The following is a 13,725-nucleotide window of genomic DNA, read 5'->3' as shown; positions in this document are numbered from 1 at the left end:
CTTGTGCTACTGTACTTGCCTGTTAGTCTGGTATTGCGACCATGGCTAGAAACCGCGAAAAGTGATCAACTATAGTTAAAACATAACGATTCCCTGCCAGTGTTTTGTTGTATGGCTTGCAAATATCTAGCCCAATAAACTCGAATGGTTTTGAAGCCTCTGGTAACCGTTGCAATAGAATTCTTGCACATGTCACATCTGCTTGCTGTGCACACGGCACACAATTTGCTACTATTGTTCCACATCTCTTCTCCAAGTGCACCACCAAAATTGTTCTGTCACTCGTCTTCCCGTTGCTCAACGATCACCTTGCCCCAAGAGCACATGATCCTAGGCCTGCCTTAAGACTTCCTCTCTCAAACTCTTTGGTCCCATTACCCATGGTCTGCACCTGGTTACTCTACACAACAAATTTCCCTTCACAATGAAATGTGGTTGAGTTCTAAAACCCTGGCACTCCTCATCCTCTGCTTGTGCTCTTTGCCATTCTGCTACACTCATACCTATTACTTCTAATGCGTCTAACTTGCGACTTGCATCTGCATTCCTGTGTTTCTTCCCTGGCTTATGAGTTACTTCAAAGTCAAATTCACTTAATTTTAGAGTCCACTGTGTTAATCAACTAGAAGGATCCTTGAGTCCCAGTAATCATCTGAACGCTGCATGATCCGTCATGACCTTAAACTTCCTACCATAAAGGTAACAACGAAAATACGTTACTCCATATATTACAGCCAACATCTCCTTTTCTGTTGTGGGATAGCTCTGCTCTGCCATATTTAACTGTGTAGAAGAATACGCCACAGGATGCTCATGTCCATTCACCATTTGCCCCAGAACACATCCTACTGTGCCATTTGAAGAGTCAGATGATGAGATGGAGTCTTCTTCAAAATTTGGAAACACCAACACTGGACCAGAAACTAATCTCATCTTTAATTCATCGAAAGCTTCCTGACATTCCTCCCTCCATTGAAATTTAATCCCTTTCTTTAAAAGCTTTGTCAACGGCTTTGCTATTTTAGCAAAATCTTTTACAAATTTATGATAATGTGAACATAGCCCAATATATGGCTGTAATTGCTTCGTTGTACGTGGTGTCAGAAAATTTTGAACTGCTTCTGTTAACCGAGGATCAGTTTGAACCCCTTGTTCTCTAATTACATGACCTAAATATTTGACCTGCGTCTGTGCAAAATTACATTTTTCTAAACTTAATGTTAACCATGCCAACCACAATCTTCTAAAGACTTCTTTTAAATGTGGTGCATGTTCTGGTATATGCTTCAAAAATACTATAATGTCATCTAGGTAAACCGTACATGTCTTTGGTTTCAACCCCATTAAAACCCCATCTAATAATCGCTGAAAAGATGCCGGTGCATTCGTCAACCCAAACGGCGTACGTATATACTGATAGTGTCCACCAGGAACTGTAAAAGCTGTCTTTGCCCTATCCTCTGGCGCTACTTCCAACTGATGGTATCCACTCCATAAATACATCATCGTAAAATACTTACATTGTCCCAGATTGTCCAATGTGTCCTTGATATTCGGAATCGAATATGCGCCTGAAATGGTTTTCGCATTCAGAAACCTATAATCACAACAAAACCTATATTTCCTTGTACCATCCACTGACTTCTTAGGTACAAGAACTACATTGCTTGAATATGGGCTATGACTATGCTCTATGATTCCATCCCATAGTTGTTCTATAAACTCCTCTAGAAGCGGTTGCATATGATATGCTATCCTATATGGTTTCCTAAACACTGGTTTATTATCCTCTGTTGGTATGTGATGCTTCATAATCGGTGTTGCCAGTAACCTACCCTCTGTTCTGAATAAATCGCTGAATGTCAATAACAATTCCTCCAATGCGACCCTGTTGTCTCCCTGCAAATGCTGTAATTTTCCCCCTTAGTTGTGCTGCATAGACATTTTGCTTATGGCTCGCCTCTAAATCCTCCCTATCGATGTCATCTTCATCAAAAACCCCCAATGTGGCCAATAACAACCCTTTAGACAAGCTAAAATCCGCTCTGCTGAAGTTATCTACACTTACAGGAACCCTATAATCTTCTTCCACATAACTTTCGTGAGCTAAACGTCTCCGCACAAAACAGTGTGCATTATCCAACTCCTCATTACTCAAGAGTGGCTCCACCATGTAGAACATCTCCTTTGGTGAGTTTGTATTCATCGAAACCCAAACTACCTTCCCTGTATCTGCCAGTATGTTATCCTGCTGATCGACCTTTAATGAATTCGTTCGCAGTTTAGCTGGCGTCACCTTCACGTGACGTCGCCTTCTCCTGCTAACCAGGTCCAGACTAATAACAGACATGTGTGCCCCTGTGTCGACGAGAAACCTTTGTTCCCTCCCGTTCACCAAGCCTAATAAGCAGCATTCTGTCTGTGCACCCACAAGCACATTACCTAATTTCATTGGGACCAGCCTCCGATGGTTGAAGCAATCCTGTTCCTGTTTAACGGTTGTTACCGCCGAGGTTCGCCCCTACTTTTACTCCTGCAGTTCACTGCCCAGTGTCCCATTTTCCCACATGAGTAACACCACAACTGATGCTGACTTTGCCTCCTAATGTGCCCTACCTAGCCACAATCAAAACACTTCATTTCTGCTGCTAGGACTCTATGCTCCACCCTTCGCTTCGTCACATAATCTACCCCCTCTAAGTATGTGCCAACCCTTACAGCCACCGCAAGATCACTGGGTTTCTCCATTCTCACCCGATGTGACATCTCCGGCGGTACTCCCCGCAAAAACACGTCTAACATTCTGTTCTCAGCCTCTTGTAACAGCACTTTATTAGTCTCCCCTTTCTGTGACAGTTTGAACGTTTGTACATTCAGTTTTCGAATTCCTGTCTGAGAAAACCTCCACAGTCACATTTCTCCTCATAAATAATGCACTTAATTTTTCATGAAAAAAACCTGGTACTATTCTGTTTCTCATTTCTCTGGCATAACCAGCCTCAAGCTCTGAAAACGTTCCTACATTGTTCAACGTTTCATGGTACAATATGTATGACCTGGCCTCCCCATTTAAGCATAACTTCACCACTCTCAACATTACAAAATCCGACCACCCATTGGCCTCAGCCATTGTGATAATGTCAGTAAGGAATACCAACATATCTCCATTGCTTTACCCAGAAAGGGGTTAATCAATGCCGCGATTGCTGGGTCAAACTGTCTGTGACACTCCACGATCTGTAATTTACTTTCACCTGATGTCCCTTCCTCTACTTGCAGTGCCTCAAATCTACCTGCTAATTCTTAATATTTTTCTTTGTCACTTATCCTCACCTCTGACAATACCCAAATTTGCGCTGTTAGAGTGGCTACAGCTTCCACTGTAGTCACTGCTGCAGCCTCTGCTGCTTGCCATGTTTCCACCTTTCTTGCTAGCTCCACTGCCGCCATTAATTTCACTCCGCTACTCCTGAAACTTAGTTTTTGTGGCAAGTCATCCCCCATCTACGTTCTGAATAATTGCATGCCAAATGACCAAATCTCTTATAAATAAAACAATTCTTTGGCACCCACTTTGTACACGGTAATCCGTGGCCTGACAGATTACAAAAATTACATCGCTTAGGCGCTATGTTATGATGTCCCCCATTTCCCCTGAATCCAGATAAATCTATATGACCCTCTGGCTTTACAAAAGACACTTTTAAAAAGTCCATCCTAATTAACAAAAGAATGACACACAAACCATAAATCAAACGTCACTCACCCCTCCACATCGTTCTCATGTGCAGGTGAACAGTCCTGCTTTCCTCCCTATACTGGTATGGATGAACACCTCCCAAATGACAAGACGTAACAAGAAGTGCACGACCACCTGTCATGAACTCAACCAAACACCTCAACTACCCCTCTACACAGACACACCTCAACACTACTTGTTCAACATAAGATGTGGGAGTGGAAATCCAGTACCAGCATTGTAACCGGCACCACTTCTGACACCCTGTTGCAGACTTGGGGGCTGAACCCGAGCCTCCAGTTGGCAGAGCTGAAGCCAGGACCCACCAAGCTGTATTTTGTCAGGAGGCTGAGCAAGTTCAAGAGCATCAAGGGGCAGTGCATAGTGATATAGTGGTATTCAGTAACATCTGTTTATTCCAATAATTTACAGTACTCGATGAGTGAAGTGTAGTGTTGGCGTGCCGTCCACGTGCTGTCCTGTGAGTCCAACTGCTTCAGCAGACTCCTGGTATGCCGACGCTACCATCATCAAGGCCGTCCTGCTGGTAGTTGGCCATGCTCTCGCTGTCAGCACCAGTCGATACGTTGTGACTAGCGCCGTGCTGCTGCCCGCGATTCTGGAGACCGCTACAGTCCCTGGTCCTCGCTGCCCTCTTCCCCATTTGGCCTGCTCTGTCTGGCCATGGGATGAAGGTGGGTGTAGTAGTCCCTGTGGCCCTTGGGCCACCACTGCTCCCAGGACAGGACTGGACTCAAACCCACACCCTCCTGGACGCTGTGCCACAACTTGCTGCTAGTGGTGCTTGCTGGATGACAACACCCGCCACCATCTCTGGCGCTGTTGCAGAGCTGTTGTGCCTCCTGCAGCGTGTGCCTTGCCTGGGCCCTGGTACGCCTGGTGGGAAGCGAATGTGGCCCGTAGATTTGAGTGTAACCGAGCCCCTCCTGAACCCGCTGCAGACCTCTGTCACTGCCCACTTTCAGACAGGCCGTGCGATCTCCGAGTTCCAGGCTGCCATTCCGTCCCACCCCGTGTTGTGTCACCGGAGGTGGGATATAGCCCAAACAAGTATGTAGAAAACAGAATACAAGTTTATGCAGAATACTTATAACATTGCTGCCAGACTGGCCCCTATAAGTGAAGACCAGCACACGTCTGTCCCGACTCTCAGCTGACCTGGCACTCTCTTCCTAAGCTAAAATTGCCCGGCTATTTATATTGGTTTCTCCCTCACTTCTGATGTAGTGTCAGAGAGCGACAGAAACTATGGCAGCGATAAATTTCCCCACATCAGCCATTTACAAATCGTCACTCTTGGCCCTGGCCTAGTGCCCTGCCTCATACATGGCAATAAGTTAAAGCAACACTGCAGTTTCCTGCCTCATTGATGCTCCACTAAAAACAAATCATACATGCAATACCACCATCGCAGCTCCGCACCCATGAGCGCCATGTTTACCTTGCCTGGCCTGCTGGCTGTTGACTGTTACCATACTCTGCCAGCAACCCCAGATTTCATTGCCCAACTGTGCCTTCATTGCATTTTGATAAAATTTCCCTTTCCCTTGACTAATACTGACACTAGTGCAGCATTGCTGAATGACATGGTCACAAATGACGATTCTATTAAATGGTGCCACAACGTCCAGCTAACATACTATTAAACAGTAGCTTGAAAATTTATGAATGTTGCAGCTATGGCAGGTATGGGAGATAATTATAAGTTTTTACTCCTCCTATTATAATTAGTAAGAAAAGATCATAAAGGCCCCTCCATTGGCAATGAATATCGAACCAAGGTGATTTGAGGGAGTGTTTATTTCTGAAGTACTGTGTCAATCTGTGGTACCAATACCTACTGTTACGCTACCTGCATTGAAGAATTTGTCACCCACCTTGTTGCGTTTCACTGTCAACACAGTGAGCATATCTTAAGTTACTAATGAGAGAGGAGAAAAAAATTGTTGTGCAAGTGCTATGCCACAAGACATCAACCATTATATAAATTCTATGTGCACCAGACAATTGGAAATTAATGCAGCCTAACTATGAGACACAATCTGTCATTATGTCATGAACAACAACCCCACTGAACCAGCAGCAGATATTCCTTGTCACTATGAATAAGTTCTACTCAACTGTAAAGCTGTTGCAACTGGAAAAACTTAATGAGGTGAAGGTTTACAGAGGTGAGACAGCTGCAGATGGAAATCCTTGTTGGACAGTAATTTCCAACATGCTAGAAAATCCTTTGTACATTGCAATTCACGATCGACCTTTCAAGAGTTACTGGACTTCCATTTATATGATGGTAGATTCATGTGGCTGCCATCTGAAGAAGTTTATTGCACCAAATGGAAAATGTGAATTTACATCTGAAATGGAGCTGTAAAATTATCCTTGGTTAGAACTTCTTGCACATATAACGAGGTATTATGGACAGCAGAACAATGGAACATCATATTGATGAAGCTAATCAAGCTTGTTTCTGCAATTAGGATTGCTCTGTCACTGACTGTATATCAAGGAATCTGGCAGAGGAAATCCTCAGAATGGGTAACATCCCAGTCGTTGTTGCTAAAGATAGGGATGTCCCAGAATTTCCAAAGACAACCACCCTGGAGAATCAGAAAGTCACCCGACGAGGGTTGTTTTTCAGACAAAACTGATGCCTGAAGTGATATACTGTTTCCACATGTTGTAAGGTCCTACTGCAATTGCTAGATGGATAACTGCATTGAGACAAATGTCTATTTACATGATTTGGTTGATTACAACCATCTCTAATGGGGTGAGAAGGTTATCAGAAGTGCTTGTAGAAGATCATTGCAAGAGATTCTGCTTTCTCTATCTTCTGATCTCACATGTAGGTTGAGTTCCTTGTCTAAACAGAATATGAGCGGATCTTGTTAAGTTTAGTAATTGGTTTACAACTTGTAAACTCTATAGATGTTAATTTCCGGTTGTATTGAGTTCCTTGTGAAGGGGGGAGGGGGGGGGGCACCAGTCACAGGAGACATGTTTCAGGCAACACTGAATGCTCTGTAAGCGATGATGGGCACAGTGCTCCATGGGACACTTCCTGTGACAATAGCCACTAACTGCATCAAACTGTGTAGGTCTTCGTAGCAGAGGATGATTTGGCAATGCTTTGATGAACCACAAGACTGTATTTGAGCATGCTCTGAGTCCCACAATAATGAGAGCATTCCATACAGAGTCATCCACTGTCGTAATGAGAGGAAACGGTCAAACGAATAATTTTTACACAAATAGGCACCTGCATTCATCTCTACTCAAATAATGGTTGGAGAGGCTCTCTTTATAGCTCTGAAGCACTGTATTTTTCTAAGAGAAGACAGAATTGGCATGCCAAGTTGGCACCATACTTTGAGTGTCACAAGCAACAGCTCTTTCTGCCATTCAGTATCATCTTTCTCTTTCTGGTGTTACCTGGTAATTTTCTATTTTTGTTTTTCAGGAGCGGAGGTCAGGATTTCTGCTTCTCTTCATCCTATTAGATGGACACTGGAAATCAATTGGGAGGGGTGACAAATGACAAATTTTCAGACATACAATTGATGCAGCAGTTGTTCTCGGTTTGCCATTGGCCAGCAAACAAATACATGTGCTTCATAGGCAAGAGCCAAAGTAGAACTCACACAGTATGTGGAAAAGGGTATTTGGTTTTTAGTTTCAGCAGAGGAAGGACTTCAGGATCGGGCATGAGGGCTACAGGTGCAAGACTTTGAGATCTGAGGAGGCTTCTGATGACCATAGATGAACTTGGAATGTTGTGGGTCCAGATGGTCATCCACACTGTCACAAAGGCAACCCTAAATAGTTGATGGTAAGCATTGCTCTGCTGCTTGTGTCATTAGGTGCTGCTCACTCTGATATGTGAACTTTCCTTTCGTAAGTTTGCACCCCAGTACATTTGATTCTAAGTTCACAAATGGTTTGCAGATTAGAATCACAAATCTTGATGTTTTTCCAGCCTGTGCTGTTCATTCAAATACCTGATGTTTGGCTTTGACTCCCTTTTTAGTGTATGACTAACCCTGTGGTAGTCATAATATGAGGATCTCTGCTGCTGTTTATGGTATTATATGATCATACAAGCTAAGCGTCCAAACTACTGGAGTGGAGTGCATTCACATTTCCTTTGCCTCTCCTGTGTTTCCCATGGTCCACACATTGAGAACTGAAGAAGTAATATTAGCAATCATCTAATGATCCATCATTTCTACTGTGTTGTACACAGAAAAATGTTAGTTAAACTGATTTTGTGCTGTACATCCTGAAAATAACATTAAATGACTATTTGCCATGTGGAGTAAGGGTTTCTTGCCAAAGAAACTGGTATAGGCATGCATATTCAAATGCAGAGATTTGTAAACAGGCAGAATACGACACTGCGAGAAACATCAAATCTCCGACATCGCAGCAGCTGGAAAAAGATCCTGCAAGAATGGGACCATTGATGACTGAAGGTAATTGTTCAAAGTGATGGAAGTGCAACCCCTCTGCAAATTTCTGCAGATTTTAATGCTGGGCTGTCATCAAGCATCAGCATATGAATCATTCAATAAAACATCAGCGATATGGGCTTTCAGAGTGAAAGGCCCACTCGTGTAGCATTGATGACTGTACGACACAAAGCTTTGTGCCTGTATGGCCCATCAACACCGACATTGGACTGTTGATGACTGGAAACATGTTGTCTGGTTGGACAAGTCTCGTTTCAAATTGTATCAAGAGGATTGACGTGTACAGGTATGAAGACAACCTCATTTCAATTTGATAGTAATTACATTACACAACTTGTCACTTGACCTGAACAATAAGGACAGCTGAATCGCTGATGAAAGTTGTACAGCTAAGAAAGTGTTAAAATACCAACCAGTAAGCTATAACCCAGGTATTTCATTGTTGTGCAGATAGTCGACCAATCAGAAAAGTTACTGAGGCACTACTTTTGTCCATGCTGAATCCTTCACAATTATTTGAATGCCTTGCACCACATATTAAGCCAAAATAATTGGTATTGAATTCTCCATTGCTTGTAGGATACCAGGTATGAAGTCGAAGTAGTCTGTATTGCAGTCCATGCATGAGTAGCTTGTCAAAAGACTTGTGGAGTTCATGATGGTATTCCTATGTGAAGGAGAGAGATCAACTGAATCATTAATGTACTTTGGGTGATACTGCACAGCAGTCCTGAAGCACAAGTTTGTGCTAATAAAAGACCAAAAGACCTGCACTACTGCAAACTTTGAAAAGAAAAAAATGGAACACTAGAGTATTGTTGTTGGTAGGGAAATAAAAAAAAACATCTTGCATTCGTCAGTGCAAGGTAGCAGCCCCACCAAGGCAATCGGAAGCGGTGGTCCGATCACCCACCCTTCTTAAATAACCTGATTACTGAAACTGGGACGAGAATACAAAACCAGATGGATAAACTGGTAATAACCTAGGGCATGAAAAAGGAAACAAAAACTGGCTTTTGGAATATACGAACCTTGAGGGAAAGTAGCAAGCTGAAACAAGTGACAAGGGAAATGAATAACTACAAGCTTGATATCCTGGGATTGAGTAAAGTGAGGTGGCCAGACTTTGGTGAAATGCAGACATTGGACAGAATTACGTTTTTATATTCAAGATGTGAAGAGGAACACTGGGCTGGAGTGGGGCTATTGTTGACCAAGGCAGCAAAGAAGAGCCTTCTAGAATGGAGACCTGTGTCCAGTAGGATCATGACTGCCAGATTTAAGATGAAGATCCGAAACATGATGCTCATCCAATGCTATGCCCCCGCAGAGACATCAGAGATTGAGAAGAAGGAGGTGTTCTATTACCTGCTATGAGAGACTGTAAGGAATGTGAGCAAGAAAGATATCCTCATTGTTACGGGAGATATAAATGCCAAGCTGGGAGATAAGAATGAGGGTTTGGAACAGATAATGGGGGCACATGGGTTGGATGAAATGAATGATAATGGGGAAAGATTTACTTACTTCTGTGCAAGCCATGACCTTGTAACAGGAGGGACCTTGTTTTCTCATCAGAGATGCCATAAGATAACATGGAGATCCCCAGATCATATTAGAGAAAATCAAATTGATCACATCGTGGTATCCAGGATGTTCAGGAGGAGCCTGGAAGATGTGTGGAATGGAAGAGGAGCAGTTGCAAGTAGCGACCATGATCTTGTTTACTGAATGTTTACTGAATGAAGATTGTGGCTTCCAGAAAGAAATTCAAGCCAAGGAATAGAAGATTCGATGTAGGTAAACTGAAAGATCCACAGACAGATGAGGGGTTCCAGCTGGAGCTCTGGAATAGATTCCAGGCGCTGGAACTGGAGATGGCTGAGGATAAGGACTTGGAGGAAATGTTGACAGAAGTTAAGAATACTTTTGTGCAAGTGAGTGAGACATAACTTGGCTTTAAAAATCACCTGCGGAGAGATTGGATGTTTGAGCATACCTGGAGGAAAATGACCCATAGAAAGGGCGCCAAGGGAAGAGTAAATCAGAGCAGGACCAGGCAACAAAAAGTACAGGCACAAGCTGATTAAAGAGCAGCAGATAAGGAAGTGAAAAGGAGTGTGAGAAGAAACCACAGAATGTGTATAGATGAACAGACTGACAGAGCAGAACAGGCAGTGACCAGTAAAGAATAAGAAATGGGAGATACTAACTACACATGAAGAACAATCACATAGGTCGATGGAACACTTTAATGAAGTTCTGAATATAAACATTGGTGTTGAGATAGGAGAACAAGAACAAATGGAATACGATGATCCTAGTCCCAGCATTAGTGTAAATGCACCCACAAAAGCAGAAATTCGGATAGCACTGCAGCAGATCAAGAATGGGAAGACACCAGGACTAGATAATATAGCACCTGAGATGCTCTAAACAGACTTCAACACGATTGTTGAGTTATTGTACATCCTCTTAGAGAAGATATGGAGAGAGGAGAAACTGCCAACAGACTGGTAACGAGGTATTATCGTCAAAATACCCCCCAAAAAAAAGGAGATGTTACTAAGTGCAACAACTGGTGGGGCATTACCCTATTGTCAGTAGTGAGTAAGGTACTTTCGAGGATCATTTTAAACTGCATTAAGGATTACACAACTGAGGAGAGAGCAGGTGGGTTTTAGAAAACATCGAAGCTGTGTGGACCTTATCAATACTCTTAGAAATATTCTGGAACAAAGTGCGCAGTGGCAACACACCCTCTACCTTACCTTCATTGACTTTGAAAAGGCATTCAACTCTGTCAGTCAAAGAGTCATGTGGGATACTCTTGCAAAATATGGCATTCCAATGAAGATTATTAACATCATCAAGGAAATGTATGAAGACTGTGAATGCCAAGTACTACATAATGGAGAACTAACAGAGCCTCTCCAAGTTAATGCAGGAGAATGTTAAGGGTGTATTCTTTCGCCAACACTATTTCTTTTGTTGTTGTACCATGTGATGAAGAGAGTGTTAGGGGGACAGAAGAGAGGTGTGCAATGGGGGATGCAAGATAGGCTCGAAGATCTAGATTTCACAGATGACAACTGCTTAATGGCACAACGATATCGAGACATCGAAGGGAAACTGGACAGGTTACAGAGAGAGGCAGAAGTTGCAGGCTTCAAGATAAATGTTCGCAAAGCCAAAGAAATGCGAATAAATTTGACCATCACGAATAGGCTGGCCATTAATGGAGAGGATGTAGAACAGGTCCAATCTTCCCACTATCTCGGAAGTATAGTCACGACTACAAGAGGCACTGAGGAGTACATCCGTAGTCGCATCCGCAAAGCAAATGGTGCGTTTGTACAACTGTATCCTGTCTGGAGAAACTGGAACATCTCAAAGAAGACCAAAATCCAGCTTTTCAACAGCAATGTGAAGGCTGTTCTGTTGTATGGTTGTAAACTTGGAAGGTGACTAACCACATTGAAAACCAGCTCCAAGTTTTTATCAACCGCTGTCTCCAGTGTATTTTAAATGTGAGATGGCCAGATATAATGAAAATGAAGATCTTTGGAGGGAGACAAATCAGCAACCAGTTAATACACAAATCAAGGAAAGAAAATGGACCTGGATTGGGCATACATTGAGGAAACCAGATGGAGCTGTTGAAAGGGTGGCATTGGATTGGAACCCTTAAGGAGTTAGAAAACGTGGTCGTCCCAAACAGACAGAGGACGATCAAGGGAGAAGCTGCAGAGGATGGGAAAACCTGGAGTGAAGTGAAGAGACTTGCTAGAAATCGTACCAGGTGGAAGGATTTCATCACAGTCCTATGTTCCAGAGGGAACGACAGGAACTAAGTAAGTAACTAAGGACATACAACAATGCCTTATACTGCCTCCACACCCAGAATTCCAATGGATTGAGGTCTGGTGAAAGGAAGCACCATACTACTGAATCTACTTGATCAATCCATTGTCCAAGAAATGTTGCAGTGAGGGAGTATCACAAAATCCATATAAAATGTAATGGTGCCAGTTGTGCATGAAACACAGTCACTGTCTTTGTGCATGGGTAACCTTCTCCATCAGTGCTGGTAATTCACCTTTCAGAGATCAGTGGTATGTAGCACCTGTGAGTATGTTTGGTAAAGTTCATGACCTTACAAGTGTCACTTGTCAGTACCCATAAATTGATACTGAAGTGATCCTGATGCCTCACTTACATGATCCTTCGAGCATTTTAATCTGCCCACATATGAATATTGTGATAATTTATATGCCATCTCTTGTGAATGCTGCCTCATCTGTAAATAAAATGCAGGCTGCAAAATGTGGATCTGTAATGGCCTGTATCTCAACATGTGTTGGTTTCTGGACATATAATTAAAGGAACATTCCATCTAGTTTTGACCAACACTGCCAAACTACAGAATATGTGATTTTTTTTTAACATCTTGTATATACTGAAACACCACCAGATCAACTGAAATTATACTGGCTGCCCCTCATATGGGTCATCAGGCACATTTTCTCTGATGTTTTGGCAGATATTTGTGATTTCGTTTTTACAACATGTAGCTGGAGTCAGACAAACAAATCCTGCTCATCAGTTCTCCTATATGACACCCAGTGTCGACAGAAAGTGTTGGTTTGTTTTGCATTGGAAACAAAATTTTTAGATTGTAATTTTATGAGCACTTTTGATAGAGCATTCCAAAAGTAGTCTGATGCATTATTCGTTTTATCGATATGTATTTACAGGAAGAGTAAAATATGAAGAATAATCAGTACACCAGCAGCGACTGAGCAGCACTTGTGCATGGCAGTAGCAATGAGCATTGGCCAGGGCAGTGCTGTCACTGCTGGAGTACTGGTTATTCTTTGTGGTTTACTATCCTTGTTAACACACATCAATAAAGTGAATATCGCACTAGGCTAATCAGGGATAGCTCTGTTGGATGGAGATGAAAAATTCCACTTAACCGATGCTTTCCATCAATACTGTGTGTTGCATGAAAGATGTGAGGAGCCATATTGATTTGGGCTGAATCCAGCTACACGTTGCAAAAGCGAAATTGCAAATACCTCCTGAAATACCATAGAAAGTGCACCTGAGGCGATAGAACAAATATGATTGTGGAAACTACAAGTAGTCTGATCTAGTATCTCAAGATAAAAAAAATGTTTTTAGTAATTCTGTACCTTGACATCGACAAGTCCTCTGTGCTCTGTGCGGAAACCTCCAACAGCATCCAGGGCCTGCTTCATTTCAAGACTGATGTGGATTCTCATTGCTGTCAACAAAATAAATACTTCTTCAAACAAAACAGTTTTCTTATGAAAAGCGCATTACATTTGGAAGGCGTGGAAAAGTAAGATTTATGTTCAGAATCTATATTAACTTTCATAAAACTAAATTTATCGTATGTAAATGTCATTTCGATTCATAAATTCCAGTCCAAACAATAGCATAAATGCAACAGATTTGAAAAATCAT

The 13,725-nt window shown here is 42.4% G+C and overlaps 1 protein-coding gene across 2 annotated transcripts in view; it reads right to left on the bottom strand.

Moving 5' to 3' along the window:
• LOC126174770 (receptor-type guanylate cyclase gcy-19) overlaps nt 1-13,725 on the bottom strand; it is a 492,286-nt gene that overhangs the window by 36,459 nt on the left and 442,102 nt on the right. For both annotated transcript variants that reach the window (XM_049921109.1, XM_049921111.1), the window contains exon 12: nt 13,431-13,522. In XM_049921109.1, coding sequence (XP_049777066.1) covers nt 13,431-13,522 — 92 coding nt within the window. The remainder of the gene's footprint in view (nt 1-13,430; nt 13,523-13,725) is intronic.

Source organism: Schistocerca cancellata, chromosome 3 (assembly GCF_023864275.1).
Source record: "Schistocerca cancellata isolate TAMUIC-IGC-003103 chromosome 3, iqSchCanc2.1, whole genome shotgun sequence".
NCBI classification, from domain to species: Eukaryota; Metazoa; Arthropoda; class Insecta; order Orthoptera; family Acrididae; genus Schistocerca; species Schistocerca cancellata.
The sequence above is the reverse complement of the archived record's forward strand: the minus strand, read 5'-3'. Positions and strand labels throughout refer to the sequence as shown.